Source organism: Muscardinus avellanarius (genome assembly GCF_963383645.1).
Source record: "Muscardinus avellanarius genome assembly, chromosome: 3".
NCBI lineage: Eukaryota > Metazoa > Chordata > Mammalia > Rodentia > Gliridae > Muscardinus > Muscardinus avellanarius.
The window spans coordinates 113,955,136-113,983,101 of NC_137788.1; the positions used below are offsets into that span (position 1 = coordinate 113,955,136).

General features: G+C 53.6%; 2 protein-coding genes across 3 annotated transcripts; one reads left to right on the forward strand and one right to left on the reverse strand.

Annotated features, from left to right (window-relative positions):
* Positions 1–369: 369 nt before the first annotated feature.
* On the forward strand, positions 370–12,875 carry PKLR (pyruvate kinase L/R; the record flags this gene model as incomplete). Its single annotated transcript, XM_080691578.1, has 11 exons — positions 370–466; positions 2,763–2,945; positions 4,792–4,883; positions 6,609–6,740; positions 6,878–7,064; positions 7,329–7,599; positions 7,696–7,846; positions 8,998–9,150; positions 9,234–9,400; positions 11,095–11,276; positions 12,769–12,875. 11 exons carry the CDS (start codon positions 370–372, stop codon positions 12,873–12,875), a joined length of 1,722 nt encoding a protein of 573 aa, XP_080547704.1.
* Positions 12,876–15,504: 2,629 nt separating this feature from the next.
* HCN3 (hyperpolarization activated cyclic nucleotide gated potassium channel 3) lies at positions 15,505–27,641 on the reverse strand (the record flags this gene model as incomplete). Of its 2 annotated transcripts, XM_080691865.1 has the most annotated exons (8): positions 15,505–16,229; positions 16,668–16,832; positions 18,375–18,615; positions 19,869–20,015; positions 20,394–20,612; positions 20,941–21,102; positions 22,456–22,885; positions 27,364–27,641. In XM_080691865.1, 8 exons carry the CDS (start codon positions 27,639–27,641, stop codon positions 15,505–15,507), a joined length of 2,367 nt encoding a protein of 788 aa, XP_080547991.1. The 2 variants fall into 2 exon arrangements, with proteins under 2 accessions (XP_080547991.1, XP_080547992.1); XM_080691866.1 differs by lacking the exon at positions 20,394–20,612.
* Between the last annotated feature and the right edge of the window lie 325 nt (positions 27,642–27,966).

Genomic DNA, 27,966 nt, shown 5'->3' on the forward strand with positions numbered 1-27,966 from the left:
CTCAGCCATTCTTAATTTTATCTGGATATCAGGGGCTGATTGTCCAGTAAAATGAGTTGCCAGCCTCAGCTACTTAGTGAGACCCTGTTTCCAAACAAATATCAAATAGGCCTGGGAGTGTAGCCCAGTGGTAGAAAGCCCTTGGGTTCCACCCCCAGTACCAGAAAAAAGAAAAAAGAGAATTGCTGAGGCCCGTGGATGAGGTGTGGTGAGGTGTGGACAGGCCAGGGGGAGGCTGGGGAGGCCCCTGTGGGGTCGGGCTGCTTGCCTTGGGCGTGCCCGGTGCTGTGCTCTGGCTCCCCTAGATAAAGGCCGAGGTTCTGTTGTTCCCTCTTCTCTCCTCCCAGTCGGCGGCCCACGCTTTGAAGCATGTGGAGTCAGGACAGTCTCCCGCAGCAGCCGTGGTCATGGCCGTCTCAGCCCCAGAAAGACTTAGCTAAGTCGGTCCTCACCGGGGCTCCAGGAGGTGAGGTGGGGCACGGAAGCCCTGAACAGAGGTGGAAACCAGAAATGGGGGTGGGGTGGAGGGACTTGGGGAAGACCCATGTTTATCCAGAGTGTTTCAGTGTTAAATCCTGCACCCTGGGCTGGGCCTCTTGTCCAGGCCCTGCAGGCAGGCCAGGAGGGTGTGTGCAGCGTGGTTGCCACGGGACGCTCCCGTGGCCCCTGGACTCTGGCCCCTGGCCTGTCAGGCTCCCATTGGCCAGAGAGGCTCTGGTGATACTTTAACCAGTGCTGGGACCCATCCCCAGCCCGGCCCTCTGTGGCTCTGACGGTGTGAAGCCAACCACAGAGACGGCTCGGCTTCAACATGGAAGGTGCGGCTGGGCAGGGGCTGCTCTGGGCTGGGCAGGGGCTAGCAGCTAGCCACAGGGCCCAGCCCCGGGCCTGGGCAGCAGTGAGAGGGCTGGGGAAATTCGGGAGCAAGTGGGGAGGCCAGTAAGGGCCAGCAGTTGGAAGGGAGTAAACGGGAACCTTGGGAGAGGGGCCATCGTGGTCATTTCCAGACACCACCATGAACTAGAAATCAAAGGAAACTGAGCCTGGGCAGTTAGCAGCAGAAGCCAGGCAAGCTGGGGGGAAGCGGGGGGCCAGCAGAGGTGGCTGATCAAGGACTTGAGCCTAAGCCAGGCCTAGTGCCGCACACCTGTTCTCAGGAGGCTGAGACAGGAGGGTCACAAGTTTGAGGCCAGCTTTGGCAACTTAACAAAACCCTCAGCAACTTAGCAAAACCCTATTACTTTAGTCCTATATTTTCTTTCTTTCTTTCTTTCTTTCTTTCTTTCTTTCTTTCTTTCTGGTACTGGGGATTTAACCCTGGGGCATTCTACCTCCAAGCTACATTCTCAACCCTATTTTATTTATTTATTTATTTATTTATTTATTTATTTATTAGTACTGGGGTTCTTGGAAACCCTTCTACTTCCGGGCTACACTCCCAGACCTATTTTTATTTATTTATTTATTTATTTTTGGTGGTACTGAGGGTAGAACCCAGAGGCTTTCTATCTCTGGGCTATGCTCCCAGACCTATTCTATATTTTATTTGGAAACAGGGTCTCACTTAAGTTGCTGAGAGCCTCACTAAGTAGCTGAGGCTGGCTTCGAACCTGCGCGATCCTCCTGTCTCAGCCTCCCAAGCGCAGGGATTACAAGCGTGCCCCACCACGCCCAGCGCCCAGACCTATTTTTATATTTTTTTATTTGGAAACAGGGTCTCTTAAGCCAGCGAGGCTAGCTTCGAACCTGCTGATCCTCCTGTCCCCGCCTCCCAAGCGCGGGGATTATAAGCGTGCATTACCCGCGGCTCCCAACCCTATTATTTATTTATTTATTTATTTATTTATTTATTTATTTATTTTGCAGTACTGGGGATGGAACCCAGGGGCATTCTACCTCTGAGGTACATCCCCAGCCTTATATTTTATTTATTTTTTATTTTTTTATTTTTTTGTGGTACTGGGGTTCCTGGAAGCCCTTCTAACTCCGAGCTACACTCCCAGACCTATTTTTTTATACTTTTTTATTTGGAAACAGGGTCTCTTAAGCCAGCGCAGCTGGCTTCGAACCTGTGCGATCCTTCTGTCTCTGCCTCCCAAGCGTGGGGATTACAAGCGTGCGCCACCATGCCCGGCTATTTTTTTACTTGAAACAGGGTCTCATTGAATTGTAAAGGGCCTTGCTAAGTAGCTGAGGCCATCCACGAACTGCAATCTTCTTGCCTCAGCCTCCCAATTGCTGAGATTACAAGCGTGCGCCACCACGCCCGGATCCCCAAGAAAAAGAAATTCTGTGCTCTTGGATCTGGGCGCAGTGGTGTATGATTGTAATCCAGCGACTCAGTGGTCGGAGACAAGATGATCACAAGTTCAAAGCCAGCTTGGGCAAGTTAAGGAGACCCTGTCTCAAAGTAGAAAATAAAAAGGACCGGGGATGGGGCTCAGTGTTAGATCCCCTGGGTCCCATCCCAGTACCAATAACAATAATAAAGAGGAAGAAGCTGTATGATATTGGGCAATTTGTTTCATTTGCTCAGCCTCAGTTTCCTTATCTGTAAAATCAAGATAAGTATAGAGCATTTACTAATCCTGGCTTTAAAGGACCCGTGGGGCTGAATAAGATTCGGTTTGAGGGATGCGGGGCTCCAGGGCAGGACTCCACAGGCGCTGGAGAGCTACAGGAAGGCATGCAGGGCATGCTGGGAAAAACATGGGGAGGCGAGGCCGGTGCGCAGGCAGCCTCTGAGCCCTCTTCTACTGCAGGGCCTGCAGGCTTCTTGCGGCGTGCTAGCGTGGCCCAGCTGACCCAGGAGCTGGGCACCGCCTTCTTCCAGCAGCAGCAGCTGCCAGCTGCCATGGCAGACACCTTCCTGGAACATCTCTGCCTACTGGACATTGACTCGGAGCCAGTGGCGGCTCGAAGCACCAGCATCATCGCCACCATCGGTAATAACCCTTGTCCTCAGCATCCTCAGACTCGGACTCAGGTCCTGCTCCAACCATCCTCTCCTTTGAGACCTCTCCAGGGTGTGCATATGTGTGTGCGTGTGTTATTGGGGACTGAACCCAGAGGCAGTCTACCTCCAAGCTATACCACCAGCCTGATTGTATTTGCTTGTTTATTATGTGTTTATTTTTGCCGGTCTAGGGATGGAGCCCAGGGCCATTCAACCTCGAGCTACATGCCCTATTTTTTATTCTTTATTTTGAAACAGGATGTCACTAAATTGCGGAGGGCCTCTCTAAGTAGCTGAAGCCAGCCACAATCCACGATCCTCCTGTCTCAGCCTCCCAAATGCGTGTACCACCACACCCCGCTTCCAATTTTATTTATTTCTTTTTTTTTTTTTGTGGTAATAGGGTGAAACCCAGGGGCTTTCTACCTCCGGTCTATACTCCCAGACTTGTTTTATATTTTACTGGAAACAGGGTTTCACTGAGTTGCCGAGGGCCTCACTAAGTAGCTGAGGCTGGCTTCGAACCTGTGCGATCCTCCTGTCTCAGCCTCCCAAGCGCGGGGATTACAAGTGTGCACCACCACGCCCGGCTTTATATTATTATTATTATTATTATTATTATTATTATTATTATTCAGTACTGGGGATGGAATCCAGGAGCATTCTACCTCCAAGCTATACCCCCAGCCATTTTTTATTCTTTATTGTGAAACAGGGTCTCACTGAGTTGCCGAGGGCCTCACTAAGTAGCTGAGGCTGGCCTTGAACCGCGATCCTCCTGTCTCAAGCTCCCAAATGCTGGGATTACAAGTGTCCACTACCGCACCGGGTTTAGCAGCAGATTCTGACTGTGAATAGGATTGATGTCGTACAAAAGAAAGGATTCATGATATAGAAAACCCGAGAATAGCTGACTCTGTGATGGTGAGAACTGAAGCCATAACACCAAAGACTGGCTTTGGAGAGCAGCTGTAGAGGGGAGTCGCCCGCTCTCCTACACAGCTGCCCTATCTGCAAAGCAGGAATAAGATAGAATTTAGCCCTCCCGCAAGGAGACCTCTCAGACTACAGGAAATGCCCCCCCAGCCCCTGCCCAGCCCTGCCACCTTATACTCTGGGGTGACCCACAGGGGCGCTCTTAGGTCACCCACCAACACAGTTACCTCGGACTGGCCCAGGATACCTTTCCTCAAGATTCCCACGGTAGCCGGGCGTGGTGGCGCACACTTGTAATCCCAGCATTCGGGAGGCTGAGACAGGAGGATCACAGTTTGAGGACAGCCTCAGCTACTTAAACGAGGCCCTTTGCAACTCAGTGAGACCCTGTTTCAAAGTAAAGAATAAAAAATAGGGCTGGGAGCCGGGCGTGGTGGCGCACGCTTGTAATCCCAGCATTCAGGAGGCTGAGACCGGAGGATCGCGGTTCTCAGACAGCCTCAGCTACTTAGCCCTTTACAACTCAGTGAGACCCGGATTCAAAATGAAGACTAAAAAATAGGCCAGGGTATGGAGCTCCGAGGTCAAATGCTCCTGGGTTCCATCCCCAGACCCGCAAAAAAAAAAAAAAAAAAAAAAGCTGGGGGTGTAGCTCGGAAGTAGAATGCCCCTGGGTTCCATCCTCAGTACTGAAAAAAAAGAAAAGAAAAAAAAAAGATTCCCAACATTCCCAAGTGGGAAAAGGAGCTAGCTCGTGACCTGTGAGCAGGGTCGCATCAGGGAATGAAGGTCAGGGAACTGGACTCTCTCGGGGCCTCTCTGAGGGTGGTGGGTTTTGGTTGTCTGGTCACCTCCCATGTTTGGGGGCAAGGTTGTCTGAGCAGGGTCTCTGGTTCCAGGGCCCGCATCCCGCTCCGTGGAGCGGCTCAAGGAGATGATCAAGGCCGGGATGAACATTGCACGTCTTAACTTCTCCCATGGCTCCCACGAGGTATGCAGGACCGGGTGGAGGGCGGGAGTGGGTGCCCTGAGTCTTAGCCACCTTCCCCTGAAACCCCTATTCCTGCTGGGGGAAATGTCACACCATGTAATCCTAGCACTGAGGAAGGAGGATCATGGGTTTGAGGCCAGCCTCAGCAACTTAGTGAAACTCTGTTTCCCAAAAGGGGGGGAGGGGCAAGCATGGTGGTTCATGCCTGTAATCTCAGTACTTGGGAGGCTGAGACAGGAGGACTACCGGTTCAAGACTAGTCTCAACAACTTAACCAGACCCTGTTGTAGCACCAGGGATTGCCCCAGAAGCATTCTACCTCTGAGCTACACCCCCAGCCTGATTTTATTTTATTTTATTTTGTTTATTTATTTTTTTTGCCTTACTGGGGATGGAACCCAGGACATTCTACCTCTGAGCTGCACCCCCAGCCCTATTTTTCTTCTTTCTTTCTTTCTTTCTTTCTTTCTTTCTTTCTTTCTTTCTTTCTTTTTTTTGTATGTGGTACTGGGGTGGAACCCAGAGGCTTTCTACCTCTGGGCTATACTCCCAGACCTATTTTATATTTTATTTGGAAACAGGGTCTCACTAAGTTGATGAGAGCCTCACTAAGTAGCTGAGGCTGGCTTCAAACCTGTGTGATCCTCCTGTCTCAGCCTCCCAAGCGCAGGGATGACAAGCGTGCGCCAACATGCCCGGCTTTATTTTTATTTTGAAACAAGATTGCACTAGGTTAATGAGATTCTCACTACTTGCTGAGGCTGCCCTCAAACCTGTCATCCTTCTTTCTCAGCCTCCCAAGTCCTGGAATAACATGCATATGCCAGCACACTCAACGCTATTTCAAAATAAAAATTAAAAAAATTAAGGGCTGGGTGTATAAGAGGTAGAATGCCCCTGAGTTCCATCCTCACTATCCCTCAAATTTTTTAAAAAGGATTGGGGAGCTGTGCGTGGTGGCACACACTTGTAATCCCACCATTTGGGAGGCTGAGAGAGGAGGATCAAGGTTCGTGCACAGCCTTAGCTACTTACTGAGACTCTGTTTCAAAAATAAAAAGACAAAAACAAGCCAGGCGTGGTGGCGCACATTTGTAATCCCAGTGCATGGGAGGCCGAGACAGGAGAATCACACAGGTTTGAAGCCAGCCTCAGCTACTTAGTGAGGCTCTCAGCAACTCAGTGAGACCCTGTTTCCAAATAAAATATAAAATAGGTCTGGGAGTATATATATCCTGGAGATAGAAAGCCTCTGGGTTCTACCCCCAGTACCACACACACACAAAAAGACCAAAATAATAAAATAGGACTGGCGGTGTAGCTTGGAGGTAGAAGGCCCCTAGGTTTCATTCCCAGTACTGCAAAAAAACAAACAAACAAAAATATATAAGGAATAAAAAATAGAGCTGGGGGTGTAGCTTGGAGGTAGAATGCCCCTGGGTTCCATCCCTAGTACTACAAAAGGAAGGAAGGAAGGAAGGAAGGAAGGAAGGAAGGAAGGAAGGAAAGAAGAAAGGAAGGATGGATCACAGATCCTATCTTTTGACCCTGTGTCAAAATAAAGAATAAAATATAGGGCTGAGGGTGTGGTTTGGAGGTAGAATGCTCCTGAGCTCAATCCCCAGTACTGAAGGAAAAAAAAATAAAGAACACACTTGGGTTTAATCCCCATTTCTGCTCCCCAAACTATCCTATGAAATCCCACCCCACCCCACCCCACCCCAGTATCACGCGGAGTCCATCGCCAACATCCGGGAGGCCACAGAGAGCTTTGCCACGTCCTCACTCAGCTACCGGCCAGTGGCCATCGCCCTGGACACCAAGGGACCTGAGATCCGCACTGGGATCCTGCTGGGGGTGAGAGGCGGGGCTGGAGACCACCCTCTTGGGCATGGGGAAGGGGTCCCGAGTGTGTCAGGGCTGAGCAGGAGGTGCGGGCGGGTCCAGGACCCCAGAACCTTTCTCCCTGGTTACCACCCTGTTTCTGTCCCTAGGGCCCAGAGTCAGAAGTGGAGATGGTGAAGGGCGCCCAAGTACTGGTGACTGTGGACCCCGCATTCCAGACCCGGGGGGATGCGAACACCGTATGGGTGGACTACCCCAACATCAGCCGGGTTGTGCCGGTGGGCGGCCGCATCTTCATTGACGATGGGCTCATCTCTCTTGTGGTCCAGAAAATCGGTGCGCATATGCGTCCTGCCCAAGCTGGCCCGTGAGCTGGGCACCTCCTCTTCCCTCAGGCTACCCGGGACCCCAAGATCCGCACCTTCCCACAGGACCCAGGAGACCCAGTGACCAGATTCCTGCCCTCACCCTGGGATGAGGCAGGACTTGCGGGTTGTTGGGTACCCAGGACAGGGATGGACCCACTGTTTGCGCCAAGTCCCCTGGTGTTCCTACATCCTATCCCCACCCCTGACAAACTGGCGCTCTCCTTGCCCCTAGGCTCACAGGGGCTGGTGACCGAGGTGGAGAATGGCGGTCTCTTGGGCTGCAGGAAGGGCGTCAACTTGCCAGGTGCTGAGGTGGACCTGCCCGGGCTGTCCGAGCAGGACGCCTGTGACCTGCGCTTCGGGGTGGAACACGGTGTGGACATCATCTTTGCCTCCTTCGTGAGAAAAGCCAGTGACGTGGCCGCGGTCCGGGCTGCTCTGGGCCCAGAAGGACAGAACATCAAGATCATTAGCAAAATCGAGAACCACGAAGGTGTAAAAAAGTGAGACCCTGGTCAGGCCCTTGGCCACCCCCCCCCCATGGCCCTCCCTGACGTGTCCAGGCGCGGGCTCCAGCCCCAATTCCTCCCACTGCACAGGTTTGATGAAATCTTAGAGGTGAGCGACGGTATCATGGTGGCACGGGGGGACCTGGGCATCGAGATCCCAGCTGAGAAGGTGTTCCTGGCTCAGAAGATGATGATCGGCCGTTGTAACTTGGCAGGCAAGCCTGTTGTCTGCGCCACACAGGTCTGGAGTTAGCCCTTGGGGCTGGGGCACTGTGGCTTTTAGGGAAACTGAGTGATACACCCCTTACATCTGTTGAATTTTTTTATTGTTTTTTTTTTTCAGTACCTGGGATTGAACCCAGGGGTATTCTACCTCCAAGCTATAGCCCTAGCCCTATTTTTTTTGTGTGTGTGTGTGGTTTTGGGGATGGAACCCAGGGGCATTCGATCTCCAAGCTACACCCCCAGCCATATTTTTTATTCTTTATTTTGAAACAGGGTCTCACTGATTTGCAAAGGGCCTCACTAAGTAACTGAGGCTGTCTGTAAATCGCAATCCTCCTGTCTCAGCCTCCCAAATGCTGGGATTACAAGTGTGGCCACCATGCCTGGCACCCTAGCCCTGTTTTTTATACTTTATTTGGAAATAGGGTCTAAGTTGCAGAGGGCCTCACAAGTTGCTGAGGCTGGCCGTGAACCTGCGCTTCTTCTGTCTCAGCCTCCCAAGTACTGGGATTACAAGCCTGGGCCACCACACTGGCTCCTATTTTTTATTCTTTATTTGGGAACAGGGTCTCACTATGTTGCAGACGGCCTCACTAGTTAGGTGAGGCTGGTCACAAACCTACAATCCTCCTGTCTCAGCCTCCCAAGTACCGGGATTACAGGCATGTGCCACCATACCCAGCTTATTTTTTCTTTCTTTTCTTTTTTTTTCTTTTGGCAGTACCACAGATGGAACCCAGGGGCATTCTACCTTCAAGCTAAACCCCCAGCCCTATTTTTTTATCCTTTATTTTGAAACAGTGTCTCACTGAGTTGCAAAGGGCCTCACTAAGTAGCTGAGGCTGTGCACAAACCACGATCCTCCTGTCTCAGCCTCCTGAATGCTGGGATGACAAGCGCGCGCCACCACGCCCGGCTTATTTTTTTGTTTTAAAGCAGAGGTCTCTAGGCCACTGAGAGTCTTGCTGTGTGGCTGAGGCTGATGTTGAACCTGAGATCCTCTTGTCTCAGCCTCCCAAGTAGTGGAATCCCAGGTGTGAGCCAGCAGGCCTGGCTGTGATCCTGACTTTCAGGGTACTCTGAGAGTCCGGGTGTCAGAGAAGAAGCTTGGGCAGGGTTCCCTTTTCAGAGCTGGCTCCTCTAGTGTTAATGATCCCCGTGTCTCAGATGTTGGAAAGCATGATCACCAAGCCCCGGCCAACGCGGGCAGAGACCAGCGACGTGGCCAATGCCGTGCTGGACGGGGCGGACTGCATCATGCTGTCGGGGGAGACCGCGAAGGGCCGCTTCCCGGTGGAGGCTGTGAAGATGCAGCATGCGGTAGGAGCTCAGCCGGGAAGGCCAGGGCCAGGGAGCCCGACCCCTCCTGTGCTCCTGCCTCCTCTGACCTCCTGGTGCCGCAGATTGCCCGGGAGGCCGAGGCCGCTGTGTACCACCGGCAGCTGTTCGAGGAGCTCCGCCGGGCAGCGCCACTGAGCCGTGACCCCACCGAGGTCACCGCCATCGGCGCGGTAGAGGCTGCCTTCAAGTGCTGCGCCGCAGCCATCATCGTGCTGACCACCACTGGCCGGTGAGGGGCTGCTGGGGGGGCCAGACAGGGCTGTGAGTCCGGGGAAGGCTGGGGGCTCCATGGATTCCGGTATAGTCATCAAAGATGGAGAATATTGGTCCAGAGCATGGAGAGAGGTGGTCAAGAGATCTAGAGGGAAACCGGGCATGGCGGAGGATTGCGGGTTAGAAGTCAGCCTCAGCCCGGCATGGTGGCGCACACTTGTAATCCCAGCGCTTGGGAGGCTGAGACAGGAGGATCCCAGGTTCACGTACAACCTCAGCAATTTAATCGGGCCCTCAGCAACTTAGTGAGATCCTGTAATCCCTATACATGGGAGGCTGAGACAGGAAGATTGCAGGTTCAAGGACAGGTTCAGCAAGTAGTGAGACTCACATCTCCCTAGCAAGACTCTGTTTCCAAATAAAAAATAAAACTGGACCAGGCATGGTGGCACACGCTTGTAATCCCAGTATTTGGGAGGCTGAGACAGGAGGATTGCAGTTCACAGACAGCCTCAGCTACTTAAGTGAGGCACTTTGCAACCCAATGAGCTGCTGTTTCAAAGTAAAGAATACAAAATAAGGCTGGGGGTGTCTCTTGGAAGTAAATGCCCCTGGGTTCCATCCCTAGTACCACAAATAAATAAATAAATAAATAAATAAATAAATAAATAATAAATAAATAAATAAATAATAGGGCTGGGGGTGTAGCTCAGTAGGAAAATGCACCCAGGTTCAATCTCCAGTCCCGCAAAAATAAATAAATAAGTAAATAAGTAAATAAATAAATAAATAAATGACTGTGGGTGTAGCGTGGAGGTGGAATGCCCCTGGGTTCAATCCATAGTGCCATAAAATAAATTAAGAGAGCTGGAGCTGGGCGTGGTGGCGTACACTTGTAATCCCAGCATTTGGGAGGCTGAGACCAGAACCAGATCATGGTTCGTGGCCAGCCTCAGCTACTTAGTGAGGCCCTCTGCAATTTAGTGAGACTCTGTTTCAAAATAAAGAATGAGCCGGGCGTGGTGGCGCACGCTTGTAATCCCTGCGCTTGGGAGGCAGAGACAGGAGGATCGCGCAGGTTCGAAGCCAGCCGCGCGCTGGTTTAGGAGACCCTGTTTCCAAAATGAAAATGTAAAAAATAGGTCTGGGAGTGTAGCCTGGTAGAAGGTAGAAGGGCTTCCAGGAACTCCAATACCACCAAAAAAAAAAAAAAAAAAAAAAAAAACAAAGAATGAAAAATAGGACAGGGGGTGTAGCTCAGAGGTCAAATACCCCTAGGTTCCATACCCAGATCATCCACACAACTATATATGTAAAATAAAAGAGAGCCAGGGATGGTGGTGCATGCTTGTAATCCCAGCATTCAGGACACTAAGACAGGATTGCGGTTCAAAGACAGCCTTCTCTGATATTTAATGAGGCCCTTCGCAACTCAGTGAGACCCTGTTTCAGAATAAAGAATAAAAAATAGGGTAGGGGGAGTGGAACTCGGAGGTAGAATGCCCCTGGATTCCATCCCAAGTATGAGAAAAAAAAAATCCCACAAATCTCAGTGCCACAAGGGAAAAAAAAAAAAAAAAAAACATGCACAGGGAAGAATGAGTTCCCCAGGATCATGGAGTTTGTTGGTGACGCTGGGAAGCAGATCTCTTGTCTCCTGGGCCCACACCGTTTATGTCCATCCTGGCTGACCTTCTCTGCCTCCCGCAGCTCCGCCCAGCTTCTGTCTCGGTACCGACCTCGCGCGGCGGTCATTGCGGTCACCCGCTCCGCCCAGGCGGCCCGCCAGATCCACCTGTGCCGTGGTGTCTTCCCCCTGCTCTACCGAGAGCCTCCAGAGGCCATCTGGGCCGATGACGTGGATCGCAGGGTCCAGTTCGGCATTGAAAGTGGTAAGCCTCCTAGACCTCCCTCCCTCCGCTGCTGTCTGTCGAGGAGTCCCGCAGCCCCATCCCACACCAAAGGCCTCTTTCTCTTCTCTGGTCCCAGTTCTTCTCTATCAGAGTCACTAACAAGTAGGGAGTCTTGGCAAGCTCCTGTAATTCCAGCACTTAGGAGGTTGAGACAGGAGGATCACAGGGTTGGGACCAGTTTAGCAACTTGTGAGACCCTCTGCAACTTAGTGAGATTGTTTCAAAATAAAGAAAAAATTGGGCTGGGCGTGGTGACGCAGGCTGGTATTCCCAGTACTTAGGAAGCTGAGGCAGGAGAATCATAGGTTCTTGACCAGCCTTAGCAACTTGTGAGGCCCTCCACAACTTAGGAAGAGCCTGTTTTTGAAATAAAAATAGAGCCAGGCATGGCGGCACACGTTTGTAATCCCAACATTTGGGAGGCAGAGACCGGAGGATCGTGGTTCCAGGACAGTCTCAGCTACTTAGCGAGGCCCTTTGCAACTCAGTGAGACCCTGTTTCAAAAAAATTTTTAAAAGACTAAAAATAGGACTGGGGTGTGGCTTGGAGGTACAATGGCCCTGGGTTTTATCCCCAGTACCGAAGAAAGGAAAGAAAGAAGAAAGAAAAAGAAAAGAAAAGAAAAGAAAGAAAGAAAGAGAAAGGGAGCCAGGCATGGTGGCGCACACTTGTAATCGCCCCTCTTGGGAAGCTGAAACAGGAGGATTGGGCAGGTTCGAAGCCAGCCTCAGCTACTTAGTGAGGCTCTCAGCAACTTAGTGAGACCCTGTTTCCAAATAAAATATAAAATAGGTCTGGGAGTATAGCCCAAAGGTAGAAGGCCTCTGGGTTACATCCCCAGGAAAGAAAGAAAGAAAGAAAGAAAGAAAGAAAGAAAGAAAGAAAGAAAAAGAAAATAGGGCTGGGGATATAGCTTGGAGGTAGAATGCTGCAGATTCCATCAGCAGTAGCACATACACAGGGCGTGTGTAGCTCAGAGGTAGAACCACCGTGGGTTCAATTCCCAGTACCACAAAATAAAAGGTGGGGGATTGGAGGGTTCAGTAGGAGGGCATCCCTAGGTTCAATCTTCAATGCCAAACAAACAAGTCACTAAAATTGAGAGTGTCGCTGGGCATGGTGGCACACGCTTCTAACCCCTGTGCTTGGGAGGCGGAGACAGGAGGATCGCGCAGGTTCAAAGCCAGCCTCAGCTACTTAGTGAGGCTCTCAGCAACTTAGTGAGACCCTGTTTCCAAACAAAATATAAAATAGGTCTGGGAGGTCTGGGAGTATAGCCTGGAGGTAGAAAGCCTCTGGGTTCTACCCCAGTACCACCAAATAAATAAAGAATAAAATATAGGGCTGGGGGTATAGCTCAGAGGTAGAGTACCCCTGGGTTCCATCCCCAGTATCGCAAATAATAATAATAATAATAATAATAATAATAATAATAATAAAATTGATTCTCATCATCTTTGCCTCCCTCAGGAAAGCTCCGGGGCTTCCTCCGTGTTGGGGACGTGGTGATTGTGGTGACCGGCTGGCGGCCCGGCTCTGGCTATACCAACATCATGCGGGTGCTGAGCGTCTCTTGAGGGGCCCTCTCCCTCTGAGCATCCCTCCCGCTCTGCCCCCTCCAGCCTGTATCCTCTCATGGCCCCACCAGAGTCTGTCCTGCCATCCTCCCTATCAGAGATCAGCCCATCTGCCATTAGCCCCACTCCAGGGCCCTCCCTCTCCCCGAAGGTCTGCTTCCAATTACACACTGGCTACCCAGCCGCACCAACTGTACGCTCCCACATCCAATCCTCTCAGCTGGGCCCTAAGATGCTGTGAGCCTTTAATCCCAGCTTGGCTGGTTAATTCTCTTCTTTCAACCTTCCCGTCCCTGGGACTGGGGAGAGGAAACGGGGACAGCTTGTTCAGAGTCTCCACCGTTTGAAAAGACTTCAGCTGAGCTTGGAGGTCCGTGCCTGTGATCCCAATACTTGGGAGGCTGAGACAGCAGGACCCAGGTTCATGGCCAATCTCAGCAACTTATTGAGGCCCTCTGCACCTTAGTGAGACCCTACTGTGTGTGTGTGTGTGTGTGTGTGTGTGTGTGTGTGTGTGTGTGCTAAGAGTCTCACTAAGTAGCTGAGGCTGGCCTTGAACTGCGATCCTCCGGTCTCAGCTTCCCAAATGCTGGGATTACAAGCATGCGCCACCATGCCCAGCTATTTTTTTAATTTATTATTATTTTTTTTGTGTGTGTGTGGTACTGGGGGTGGGACCCAGAGGCTTTCTACCCCTGGGCTACACTCCCAGACCTATTTTTTTATATTTTATTTGGAAACAGGGTCTCACTAAGTTGCCGAGAGCCTCACTAAGTAGCTGAGGCTGGCTTCGAACCTGTGTGATCCTCCTGTCTCAGCCTCCCGAGCGGGAGAATTACAAGCGTGTGTTACCACGCCCGGCTTAATTTTTTATTTTGAAACAGGGTCTCACTAAGATGTGAAGGGCCTAAGTTGCAGAGGCTGACCTCAAACTTGCAATCCTCCTATCTCAGTCTCCCAAGTACTGGGATTACAAAGCATGTACCACCACGCCCAGCAGGGAGACCCTCTTTCAAAATAAATAACATAGGGGTGTAGCTTGAAGGTAGAACGCTCCTGGGTTCAATCCTCAGTAGTTAAAAAAAAAAAAAAAAAGGAAGAGACTTCATTATCCAGGCAGTCTGACGCTGTCCAACTTGTTCCTCAGGGTCACCTGGACATGTCTGGGGACAGTGCCCCTCCTCCTGATGGCCTCAAGCCAGGCTGGCTACCCCTTTGTAGCAACTGAGGGTGACATTTTAAGAACATGCTCTGGGGCAAGCTGGAGAGAACTGAGCCCGCAGGCCGACCCTGTCACTAGCTTCCTGGCCTCCCTGCTGGCTTTGAAGGCTGCCCCCGGCTGACCTTTTTGTTCCCAGACACAAACCAGGAGCCAGAATGAGTGTCTCTATTTTCTTTTTAAATCCAGCTGTTTGGGAGCAATTATAAAACATCTCCCACACACCAAGAACCCCAGAACTCCCTACCCAGGAGGAAAGCTGATTGGGGGTTCTGGCCCCACATTCTTTGATACTGCAGAGGAGAGGGACAGGGTGGCTGGGCGAGGGGTTACTCTTGTCCCTGAGAAGGCAGAGGGGCTGGCTGGCCCGCCCTCCCCCGGGCTTGGGTACCTCGGGCCCTCTCCTTACTCCTGTATGGACAGCCGACTTCAAAGAGAGAGAAAAACCTACCATGTTCAAGGGCCTGGGTTCGAGCCCCAACAAACATCACAACAAAGGTAAAAAGAGTCCTCCTTTCCCTCGGGGAGCCCCTCCCGCCACTACCTAGACAGGCAGAAGGTTCTAGTATTGCTGCTGATGGCAGACCCTAAGAGCTGGCAGGGAGGCACTCGGCCTCCTCCTGCCTCCCGGAGAGGGAGAGACAGTAAAGGGTAAAATGAAATGATAAGTCAAATTACAAATAAAATTAATAAAGTTGAATAAAGAAGACACACACAAAAAAAGGAAAGAAAACGTGGGCACATAAGGATTCAGCTCTTGCCCCACGGGGGGATCTGGGCTCACACACTCAGGAGATGCCAATGACCCTGCGCTGCCAGCGGGGGGCGCCCCTGGGGCAGGGGAGAGGCAGCTCCCAGTTTGCAAAAAGACCATTCTACCTCACAAGACCGCAGGGACCTTGGTAGGAGACGGAGGGTGTAGACTGGATGGATCCTAGGTGGCGTAAGAGGGCAAAGGTAGATGCCCACACTAAAAGACTGGAGATGGGTGTCGGCGGCCACGGGGCACAGCTGACTGTGCCCAGCTACACTAAGGGGACAGGAAGAACCACACCAGGCAGGACCTGCGGGGTCACTGGCAGGGAGACAGACATCTAGTTACTCGGCAGTCATGAGGATAGCGAGTACTTGTGCTCAGTGGACGGGGCCGAGGGCACAGGCCTGCACCTGGCAGACCATGGCCAGGGGTACCCTTGGCAGGGGCTTCGAGTCACATCTACTTGGCAGTGGAGACACACGGTGCCTTGACCGGGGGAGGCACTCGGTACGGATGACGGATGGGTGGACGGATTAGGATGATGTCAGACAGGCTACTTGAGCTGAGGACTGAGACGTCTGTCCTCGTGATGGCCAGAGGAGACGTTCCCGTGGGCAGTGTTTCGGGTCCTAAGGCCTGGGTGACCCAGGGCCTCACATGTTGGCAGAGAGCTGGGGTCCCCGGGGGGTGGTTGGCTCCGGCACTGGTGGCCTGGGGGGCTGGGCTGTCACCGGAGGCTTGGCCAGGAGCCCCGAGGGGGTCAGGCGCTCGCTGCCTGAGCCCTTCCGTCTAGGAGAGCCATCACCTGCTGCCCGCTGAGGGAGAGAAGGTTGGGAGGCTGAGAGCGGGCGACCCCGAGGTCCTAATCGCCGGCCACCGCTGCCGCCGCTGCCACCGCCGCCGCCACCTGGGGGGGGACCGAGCAGGGACACCTGGGAGCGCCCTGCTCGGGACAGGCTGGCATGGAGGCTTCGGGCCGGCGGGGCGGGCAGGCGGGAGGTGGACGCCCAGGGCCCCCGGGCCAGCAGAGGGCCTGCTCGGAAAGGGACCAGCGGGGAGGCTGGGGAGCCCATGGAGCGTCGAGCAGAGCGGGCGAGGAGGGCGACTGGGGAGTCGGGGGAGAGGGGCAGGGTGCCCCGCTGGTGAGTCAGGGCAATGGCCACGTTGGAGGTCACGGCGGCTGCTTGCAGGGGCGCGTGCACCAGTGGCTCCCACAGCACCGGCTTTCCACTGAGGCGCGCTCCAGTGCCTGGGGCCAGGCCCCGGACACCCCGGGCCATGTCCCTGTCCTGCTCCACCAGCTGCTGCTCTATGATGCCGCCACTGCTGCCCGGGCTCGGCTCCGAGCGCTTCCGCTGCAGGATGGAGTTCCTTTTACCTAGAAGGTGTCGCGGGAGGGAGGAGTCAAGGAAGGGGAAGGAATCCTAGCTGGGAGGGCAGATGTCACAGAATGTGAGGGTGGCCTACGATGGCGTCCAGGGCTGGGACTGGGGCTGCGGGTGGGGAATGGGAGTCGGGCGGAAGGAGATGGTGCCGGGGTTAGAGATTGGAAGGTGGGATTGGAAGAAGAGAGTATGAATCAGAGACCATGAGGCCCAGGCGCAGGGACTGGTACCTAGGAGGCCCCTGGGCTTGGGGACTTAGGTGTATGTCTCCAGGGGGGAGACTCAGAGTTAAGGGCAGTGACGCGCAGTGCCACAGGCCTGCGGGCACCTGCTGAGACTGGCTGAGTTGGCCTGTGACACTGAAGCTCTAACACCTGGGGTCCTGGCTGTGGAGATGGGGACCCAGAGCAGCCGGGGTACACGGGACTCACCGATACGGCGCAGGCGGTCCATGGCCACCGTCTCGAAGGCCCGGCGCATCATAGGGAACTCCTCGAGCACGGCGTTGAAATGGTCCACGCTGAGGGAGTAGAGGCGGCAGTAGGTGTCGGCCCGCACGCTGGCTGTGCGCCGGCCCCGCGTCAGCAGGCAGATCTCTGTAGAGGTTGGAAGGAGGCTCAGAAGCCCAGTTTCCAGAGCTCCCTCTCACCGGGCCTACGGCTTTTGACCTGGCATCCCCAGGCTCCTCCTGTACACCGAGGGCCAATGACTAGTCTAATCAACACCCCTCCCCAGGGCCCTAAAGTACATTAGGCATTGTCTCTCTCCAGACCTATAAATTGCAGCTGACAAACAGGCAGGTCTTACCCTTCCCCAGCAGCAGATGCAGGGCAACTACTCTGTGCACCCGCTCTTCCTGCCCCCTTGGATGAGCGCAAAGGATGGTGGGTGCCCCAGGGGCTGATGGGTTAAATGAGGCCCAAGTCACTGTGAGCAGCAGCTGGTACAACCGCCCCCAATGCCACAGGCTGGTCCCTCAACTACCCATCAGCCCCTGGGGCAGCACTGCTTCAGGCCTATTTATCCCTAGATTCTTAGGATCCTTGGATTTTGGTGGGCAAGAGTTCTAAAAGGTTCTTCAGCTTAGTAGTTTGCTCTCTGGCTGTGCATTGGGATCTCCTGAGAAGATTTTTTTTTAAAATGCAGATCCAGCCAGGCGTGGTGGCGCAGGCTAGTAATCCCAGCATTCGGGAGGCTGAGACCGGAGGAACACGGTTCGCGGACAGCCTCAGCTACTTAGTGAGGCCCTCTGCAACTCAGTGAGACCCTGTTTCAAAATAAAGAATAAAAAATAGGGCAGCAGGTGTAGCTCAGAGGTCGAATGTCCCTGAGTTCCATCCCCAGACCCGCAAAAAAAAAACCCAAAAACTACAGATCCAGGCTGGGCATGGTGGCGCACACTTGTAACCCCAGGATTTGGGAGGCTGAGACAGGAGGATCGTGGTTCACAGACAGCCTCAGCTACTGAGTGAGGCCCTCTGCAACTCAGCGAGACCCTCTTTCAAAAATAAAGAATAAAAAATATGGCTGGGGGTGTAGCACAGAGGTAAAATGCCCCTGGGTTTCATCCCCAGTACTACACAAAAAGAGAGAGAAAGAAAGAAGAAAGAAAGAAAGAAGGAAAGAAAGAAAGAAAGAGGAAGGAAGGAAGGAAGGAAGGAAGGAAGGAAGGAAAGGAAATATAATAGGGCTGCAGTGTAACTCGGAGGTAGAATGTCCCTGGGTTCCATCCCCAGTACTGCACAAAAGAAAAGAAAAGAAAAGAAAAGAAATAAAGAAAGAAAGAAGAAAGAAAGAAAGAGAAAGAGAGAAAGAAAGAAAGAAAGAGAAAGAAAGAAAGAAAGAAAAGGAAGAAAGAAAGAAAGAAAGAAAGAAAGAAAGAAAGAAAGAAAGAAAGAAAATATAATAGGGCTGCAGTGTAGCTCGGAGGCAAAATGCCCCTGGGTTCAATCTCTAGTAACACACACCAAATACAGACAGACACCCCAGGCTCCGGCCCCGAGAGTCCCCTAAGCGTGCCCGGCAGGGACTAGGGCTCTGCGACCTTGTGGCACAGCCAGGTGGCAGCCCCGGCCGGGGGGAGCAGTTGCCTTCCGTCCAATGTTTGAGTTTCCCCGCCCTCCTCGAGGCTCGCTAACCCCCGAAGTAGGATCCGTCCGTGAGGCGGGCGTCGCGGGCGCCGCGGGCCAGCACGCTGAGCAGCCCGTGCTGGATGAAGTACATCTTCCTGCCTACGGAGCCCTCGCGCACCACGAGGTCCCCCGGCTGGAAGACCTCAAAGCGCAGCTTGGTGAGCACCGCGGTGACGAAGCTGGGGTCGGCGTGGGCGAACAGTGGCATGTGGGCCACCAGGCCCCGGCAGGTGAAGTTAATGATCTCCTGGATGGGGAAAGGGCGATGTCACATAGGCTGCTCCCCCCGCCCCAAGAAGCCGCCACTGGGCACCTCTGTCCCCAGAAGCCCCGCTCCTGGGCGCCAGGCTGCCAAAGGATGGGGATGTTGCAGTGGGCCTGGAACCGTCCTGAAAAGCCTGTCTTCTAATGGCTTCTGCTGGGACCATCTCTCTAAAACAAAAATGCCAACAGCTCCTCCCCATGTATGCTTCACCCCCATAAGGCCTTCAAGAAAGATCCTACTCTGGCCTGTCAGGCATGGTGGCATACACCTGTAATCCCAGTACTTGGGAGGCTGAGACAGGAGGATTGCAGGTCAGAGGCCAGCCTCAGCAACTCAGAGAGGTCCTCTACAACTTAGTAAGACCTTGTTTCCAAATAAAGAATAAAATAGGGCCAGGCATGGTGGCGCATGCTTGTAATCCCAGTATTTGGGAGGCTGAGACAGGAAGATTACAGGTTTGAAGCCAGCCTCAGCAACTTAGTGAGAGCCTGTTTCCAAATAAGAAATAAAATCAGATTGGGGGTATAACATGGAGGTAGAAGTCCTCTGGGGTTCAAAAAAAAAAAAAAAAAAAAACTGGGTGTGGTGGCACATACTTGTAATCCCAGTACTTAGGAAGACAGTGGTTCACAGCCAGCCTCAGCTACTTAGGCCTTTGGCAACTAGTGGGACCCTGTTTCAAAATAAAGAATAAAAAAAAAAAAATAGGGCTTGGGGTGTAGCTCAGAGGTAGAATGCCTCTAGGTTCAATCCCCAGTACCATAAAAAAAAAAGAATAAAATAAGTCTGGGGTTCCAGGCGTGGTGTCACATGCTTGCAGTCCCAATACTTGGGAGGCTGAGACAGAAAGATCATAGGTTCAAGGATAGTCTCAGCAAATAGTAAGACTCATCAACCTAGCAAGACCCTGTTCCCCCCAAAATAAAATAGGGCTAGGGGTATAGCTTGGAGATAGAATGCCCCTGGGTTCCATTTCCAGTCCCATAAACACACACACACACAAAAAATAGAGCTGGGAGTATAGCTCAGGGGTTGAACACCCCTGGGTTCAATCCCCAGTTCAAAAAAAAAAAACCCCAAGAACTAGTCCCATAAAGCCACCCAAATACCTGCCTCTGTGGCGTCCTCTGTGCACCTTACTCATAGGAGCACTTGCTGATCAATACCCCCCACCCCACAGAGCTCCTCGGAAGCCTGTATCCTTGCCATCCCCACCCCGGCCCAGCCCGGCCCACCTCCCGCAGCGGCTCGCTCAGCTCTCCCAGGATGCTCTCCTCGTCGAACATCTTGCCCTGGTAGCGGTGCTCGTAGTACTCGTGGATGCGCTGCCGGGTGTCAGCCGGCAGCTTGTGGAAGGACATGTACTGCTCCACCTGCTTGTACTGGAGGGCCGGCCCATCGCCATCAGGAGGAGAACACACACAGACACCGGGATGGGGAGGGGTGGAAGGTCACAGGCATAGGTCAGAGGTCAGGGGAGTGAAATGTAGAGCCAGATGCAGGAAGACAGGCCCACAGAAGACACACGGACAATGGCGGATGCAGGGAAGACACCGAGCAGTCACAGATAACCCAGATGTGAGCAGAGAAAGAGTCCAAGGACAGAGGCACGGGTCCACACAAGGAAAAGGTCACGCCAGGGCGTGCCGCAGGACGAACAGACACGGGGCAGACACAGAGACCCAGCAGGGCGCACGTTAGAATGGGCCGCAAGTTGGGCTACCCGATGGCCAGCCCTTCCCACTCCCGTCCCTGCTGACCTTCTCCTGGTACTGACGCCGGGAGGAATCCAGCGACTGGATGAGGGCCGTGGCGTGGCCGATGAACATGGCGTAGCATGTGGCGCCCACGATCATGCTGAGCATGGTGAGCCAGACGTCGGGCATGCCCACGGGCGCCTGCTGCCCGTACCCGATGCACAGCATGTGGCTCATGGCCTTGAACAGGGCGTGGGAATACTGGCGGCCCCAGGAGTGGTTCTAGGGGCAGAGTACACGCAGAGCTGGACACAACCCCTCAGGCCACAGCCTCTTCTGCCTGCCCCTTTCTCTCTCTCTCTCTCTCTCTCTCTCTCTCTCTCTCTCTCTCTCCCTCCTCTTTCAGTTTTTCTAGACCCGCCCCTTCCACTCCAGACCTTCCGCACAGGATGCACTTATTTGGTTTTGGGGAAGGTGTCTCTGAAGCAAAAGAAGTCCCCTCCTCCCCTCTCCTCTTCTTTCTGGGTCACCTCCCACCTCCTGCTCCCTGCCGCTCAGGCACAAGGGCCTCCGAAGTCCCAGGAGCAGTGGGGCTGTGGGGGCTTCTCACCACCATGCGGTTGATGGAGACCCAGCAGTCAGGAGGGAAGTCCTGCAGCATGGGGACCAGGAACTGCAGACAGCCATCCCAATGGCAAAGCAGCAGCATCATCCCAATGAGGTTGAAGATGCGAACCACGGCGCTGGCCAGGTCGTAGGTCATGTGGAAGATCTGAGGAGCCCGAGGAGGAGCTGCTGTGGACAGGAAGCCCTCCCTGCTGGTCCTTCTCCAGTCCCAGCCTTGCCAATTCTCTTTGAACTTCTCCCTCGCCCCAGCCTCCCTGAATTAAAAAAATGTGGCTATTATTCGTTTGTGTAGCACTTCATAGCACACCTGTACCGCTCACCCGAAGGACGTTACACTATCACTCTTCATTTTATAGGCAGGAAAGCTCAGGCCAATTGCGTACCCAAAATCACACAGTAAGGGTCACAGCAGAGACTCACGGGTCTACTGCATGAGCTGCCCGGGCCTACCCTGGAAAAGAGGACAGGGCATCTCCACAAGGCCAGGTCCCGAGGTATGTGGACACGTGGACGAACTCTACTGCCAGTAGCCCTTGGCCCCCTCCAACAACAGTAATAACAGTGTTATCATCATTGTCGCTATTATTATTTTTGAGGCACTGAGGATGGAACCTAGGGCATTCTACCTCCGAGCTACATCCCCAGTCCTATTTTTTATTTTTATTTTATTTTTTTCATTTATTTATTTATTTTGTGGGTCTGAGTATGGAACTCAGGGGCATTTGACCTCCGAGCTACACCCCCTGACCTATTTTTTATTCTTAATTTTGAAACCGGATCTCACTAAGTTGCAGAGGGCCTCACTAAGTAGCTGAGGCTGTCTGCGAACCGCGATCCTCCGGTCTCAGCCTCCCAAATGCTGGGATTACAAGCGTGCCCCACCATGCCCGGCTTATTTTTTATTCTTTATTTTGAAACAGGGTCTCACTGAGTTGCAAAGGGCCTCACTAAGTAGCTGAGGCTGGCCATGATCTGAGATCCTCCTGACTCAGCCTCCCTAGGATTACAAGTGTTCAGCCACCACATCTGGCTTCATTGCTATTATTATTATTATTATTATTAATTATTATTATTGTTTAGTTTACTGAGAACTTACTATGTGCCAAATACTTTTTTTTTTTTTTTTTTGCAGTACTGGGGATTGAACCCAGGGGCATTCTACCTTTGAGCTACACCCCATCCCTGAACCCAGGGCCATTCTACCTCCGAGCTACACCCCCAGCTCTTTTTTTTTTTTTTTTAATTCTTTATTTCGAAACAGAGTCTCACTGAGTTGCAAAGGGCCTTAATAAGCAGCAGCTGAGGCTGCCTGCTAACCGCGATCCTCCTGGCTCAGCGAGGAGATCCACGCACCCTGAGGCACTCGTCCACTGGGTGTGGCCCCTCCTGCCCCACCAGCCTTACTTGGCCCTGGCGTCCCCCCCCACCCGCCCTGGGAACCCTCGCAGCGCCCCGGCCCGCCCTGAGGGCGCGCCCTCTGCCCACCTCCCCGCCCCACCTCCTCCCACTGGTGTATGTAGCGGATGAGGCGGGAGAGGCGGAGCAGCCTCAGCAAACTCAGGATCTTGGTGAAGCGCACGATGCGCAGCGCCCGCGCCGTCTTGTACACCTCGGCGTCCAGCCGCGGCTCCAGCTCCACCACCAGGAAGATGTAGTCCACCGGGATGGAGGAGATGAGGTCCACCAGGAACCAGGTGCGCAGATAGCGCGTGCGGATGGCCCGCGGCGCCAGCAGGATCTCGGCGCCCTCCTCCACCACGATGCCCGTGCGGAAGTTGAGCACCAGGTCCAGCAGGAAGAACGTGTCCGAGAGCACGTTGAAGGCGATCCAGGGCGGGGAGTTCTCCTCCTTGAAGAAGGTGATGCCTACCGGGAGCACGATGAGGTTGCCCACCATCAGCAGCAGCATGATCAGGTCCCAGTAAAACCTGAGGTGGGAGTGGGAAGAGGAGGGAGACCACCACCCCATTTAAGACCATACATCACCGGCCACGGCACTGGCAGAAGACAGTCCTGCAGCAGGGCCAAGGCAAAAATGCAGGGTTGCACAATGACCGCTGGTGGCGTCTGCGAGGGAAAACGGGCCCCTATTTGGGAAATCGCTGCGACGTTGTTTAGTAGAGGCAGACATTTGGAGCCAGGTGGCGTGGAGCTGGCTGTAATCCCAGTACTTGGGAGGCTGAGACCCGAGGATCACAGGTTCACTGCCAGCCTCAGAGACATAGTAGGACTGTGTGTGTGTGTGTGTGTGTGTGTGTGTGTGTGTGTGTGTGTGGTACTGGGGATGGAACCTAGGGGCATTCTACCTCCAAGCTACATCCCCAGCCCTATTTTTTTTTCTTTTATTCTTTATTTTGAGGCAGGGTCTCACAGAGTTGCAAAGGGTCTCACTAAAGTAGCTGAGGCTGCCTGCAAACTGCGATCCTCCTGTCTCAGCCTCTCCAGTGCTAGGATTACAAGCTTGCGCCACCACGCCCAGCTAATAGTACTAGTAGGACTCTTAACTATCTAGTGAGACCCTGTTTCAAAACAAAAAATCAAAAGGGCTGGAGGTGTAGCCTGGAAGGAGAATGGCCCTGGGTTCAATCTCCAGTACCACCAAAACACACACACACACACACACACACACACACACACACACACGTTGGCCTTAAACTTTGATCCTCCTGTCTCAGTCCCCCAACTACTGAAATTACAGGTAAGTGCCATCCTGCCTGGCTATACAACCTCTGTCTGTCTGTCTGTCTGTCTGTCTCTATCTCTCTCATCCTGGGGATTGAACCAAGAGGTATTCTATACCCCTAGTCCTTTTTATTTTTTATTTTGAAACAAGGTCTTACTAAGTTGCCTAGGCTGCACTCAAATTTGTGATCCTCCTGTCTCAGCCTCCCAAGCACACTGTGATTACAGATATGAGCCACCACTTCTAACTCAGAAACTCGTGTGTGTGTGTGTGTGTGTGTGTGTGTGTGTGTGTGTGTGTTCCTGGGGATGGAACCCAGGGGCCTTCTACCTGGGCTACACCCCCAGACCTATTTTATTTATTTATTTATTTATTTTTGATGGTACTGGGGGTGGAACCCAGAGGCTTTCTACTTCCGGGCTATACTCCCAGACCTTTTTTAAAAAATATTTTATTTGGAAACAGGGTCTCACTAGGTTGCTGAGAGCCTCACTAAGTAGCTGAGGCTGGCTTCGAACCCGTGCGATCCTCCTGTCTCAGCCTCCCAAGTGCGGGGATTACAAGTGTGCGCCACCACACCCGGCTGACCTATTTTATTTTTTGTTTGGAAACAATGTCTTCCTAAATTGTTGAGAGCCTGTTGAGTTGCTGGGGCTGGCTTCGAATCTGCAAGCCTCTTGTCTCAGCCTCTCAAGTACTGGGATTACAAGCGTATACCACCACATCCAGCCCACAAACTCTTTTTTGGGGGGAGAGGGGCACTAGGGATTAACCCAAAGGCATTCATCTCCAAGCTACATCCCCAACTTAATTTTATATCTTATTTGAAAATAGGGTCTCACTAAGTTGCTGAGAGCCGCACTAAGCTGCCAAACCTGGCTTTGAACCTGCGATCCTCCTGTCTCATCCTCCCAAGTACTGGGATTACAAGCATGCACCACCACCCCCAGCTTTTCTTCTTTATTTTGAAAGAGGGTCTCACTGAGTTGCAAAGGGCCTCACTAAGTAGCTGAGGCTATCTCCGAATTGCGATCCTCCCACCTCAGCCTCCCAAATGCTGGAATTACAGCCTGTGCCCCCACACCTGGCTTATGTCACCATTACTAAATGTTTTAAAGGTTACAAAAGCAGCTGGGCATGGTGGCGCATGCTTGTAATCCCCACACTTGGGAGGCTGAGACAGGATCGCACAGATTCCAAGCCAGCCTCAGCTACTTAGTGAGGCTCTCAGCAACTTAGTGAGACCCTGTTTCCAAATAAAATATAAAATAGGTCTGAGAGTATAGCCCGGAGGTAGAAAGCCCCTGAGTTCCACCCCCAGTACCACAAAAAAAAAAAAAAAGCAAAGCTGGGCATACACTTGGTATACACTTGTAACCCCAGTACTTGGAGGGGCTGAGACAGGAGGGTCTCAGGTTCGAGGCCAGCCTCAGCTAATTAGCGAGACCCTTCACAACTTAGTGAGACCCTGTTTCAAAATAAGGGATAAAAGCTGGGCGTGGCGGCGCACACTTGTAAGCCCCGCACTTGGGAGGCTGAGACAGGAGGTTCTCACAGGTTCGAAGCCAGCCTCAGCTGGCTTAAGAGACCCTGTTTCAAAATAAAATATAAAATAGGTAAATAGGTTTGGGAGCGTAGCCTGGAGGTAGAAGGCCCCTGGGTTCCATCCCCAGTACCACCAAAATAATAATTAATAATAATAATAATAATAATAATAGATAGATTTAAAAAAATAGGGCTGAGGGTATAGCTTGGCGGTAGAATGCCGTTGGGTTCAATTCCTAGTACCAAAAAAAAAAAAAAAGAAAGAAAGAAAAAGAAGAAGATAAAGTACCCTGTCTAATCTCACAGGGTTGTTAAAAAAAATTTCCACTTGAGACAATGGATGTGAAAGTATCGTACCAGCACTGGTTGGTATTATGACTCACCAACCTTTTATCCCGATTTCTAAAAAGGTTGCTGCTGCTGCTTCTCCTCTCTCTAGCTATCCGTCCATTCCTAGTCTAGGATCCCAGCCCCTCGTCAGCCCTCCCCACTCCCTTCCTCCTCCCAGGCACAGTTGGGTCCAGCGATCTTGCTTCTCTGTGGGGACCTGCTTATCCATGTTCCAGGGTGGGGTGGCCTGTCCTGCCTCCTATCTGAACTGAATTTTCTGGGGGTGCCCCCCAGCACTCCAGAGGGCTACACGTAACACGCAGAGCTTCGCAGGTGGTCCTAGGCACCAGGCTTGGGCTCCCCACTCCTTCCCTTCTTTGACCCCCCTGCTCCTACAGACACTCTGGCAGAGTCCAGGCAAGGACCAGGGCTACACTGCTCAGGCAGAAGGTCTGCAAAGGAGACGTTAGGAGGGAGCTGGGGGAAGCCTTCATTCAGAGAAAATCACTGGATAATCTGGGGGACTCAATTACCTGTGGTGGTTTCAATTCTAGGCCACATCTAATCCCAGCATAAACCCAGGGCTCAGCCCCTTTTGATTCCAACTGCAAAATCAATCCTTCCACCCCCTAAAAGGAGCTTTGGGGTCCCAGTCCAGGACCCCAGGAAGCCACTTGGACTGAGCTTTCCTTTGAGAGCCAAAGTGGCCCCTCTTCCTCTCTCTCTGGGCTGCTGAGGAAGAACCTTGTCCTGGGAGATACTGGCAGAGGGAGGGGAAGAGGGTTTGCCCAGCCATAAGAGTATTTTTACAGCCTGACTCACAGGCGGTCACAAGCCCGGCGGGTGATGCAGTTGAAAAGACGGGCAGAAGCACAATCATAAAGGGATATGACTTCTGGGGACGCATCTGAGCATGGACGGGGGCGGGGGGGGGGGGGATGGTCTCCAGGGGACTAGAAAAGGTGCCCGGCTTAGGTGTGAGGCAGCCAGGAAGAGACAAGTTCCAGGAACAATGGCAGGAGTGTGCATGTCTGTGGACGAAAGAGAACATCTGTCTCCAGTTGTGTTTCCCGGCTTCGGGCTCACACTTCATCTATTCTGTTTCTTCGGTCCCCCGGGTTAGGAGCTGTGCACACATCTCCTCCTCGTCCAAAAGATGTCCTTCATCTCTCCCAAGGACAGGGCTGCCGTCCTCCCCTAGCGACCTTGATGAAGAGGTACAGCTGATGGGGACCGCGAGGTGTCCCCGCCCCCACCCTCCGCCCCGCTCGGGGGTCACCTGGCCGGCCGTTCTGTCCTCCCTCGATTGCGGAGTACGGCCCCGCCCCGCCGCAACCCCGCCTTCAGGACCAGGGACAGCGGCCAGGGCTTCGGTCCGGACCCCGCGCCCTCCAACGCCCCATTTTCCCTGTAGCCTGTCCTGCCGACCCAGACGGGTGCTGGGAGTGGGACCGCAGGGTGGGAGATGGCCGACTGCGGCTTCTCCCTTAGCTTGACCCCGTCTTGAGCTATGACAGCTCCTCTGACCCCCCAGCAGAGGAGGAGGCGGGGGTTCCGAACAGGACCCCTGCGGTCCAGATGGTATCCCGGGTGCCTGAAACGGGCCATCGTGCTGTCTCCAATCTGGAGCTTCCCCGGTGTCTGCCTGACAAACCCCGGAGGACCTCCAGCCGGGGACACCCCACCCAGGAATCCCCGGGCTAGGATGGAGGAGGAGGCGACGCTCCTGCCCCGCCAGGGACCCTGGGCCGGAAACGAAGGGGCCGTGGAGGGCGGGGCGGGCCTGGCCGCGGGGGTGGGGTCCGTGCGGGGTCCGTGTCCCCGTCCTCCCGGCCGGGCGCCCAGTACCGGAAGTCGCTGTAGGGGTGGATGATCCAGGCCCCCGCCGACTTCACCCGCTCCTGCTCGATTTCCACCGCTTTGTGGCTGCCGAACACCCGGAGCGAGAACTTGTTGACCGTGGGCTGCAGCAGCGTCCCGAGCTGCCGCCTCTTGGGCTCGGGCGCCGACTCGGGGGTCGGACCTGAGGCCGCGGTCGCGGGAGCCGGAGCAGCGGGAGGCGCCGCCTCCATCCCGGGGGTCGTCCCTTCGCCGGCCCCCGCGGCGGGCCGCTGCTCCGCCTCCATGACGCCCGCCTGCTTACGCGCCTGGCCGCCCGGAGCCCGCCGCGGCCATCGGGCGCCCCGACCCCTGGGAGCCGGAGCCGGCGTGGCCCCGCGGCGCGGAGCCCAGTGTGCGCGGGGCGCAGGGGGTGTGTGCGACGGACGGGCAGGCGCTGGCCGGCGGGTGGCGCGGCGCCCCCTAGCGAGGCCACTCGGAGACGGGGCGGGGCCTGGGCGAGGGCGTGGCAAGGAGGGGCGTGGCCAGATACATGATTGGGTGTTGGGATGGGGCGTGGTCTTAGAGGGCGTGACCATTGATGGGCGTGGGTCGCTCTCCGCCCCGCCCACC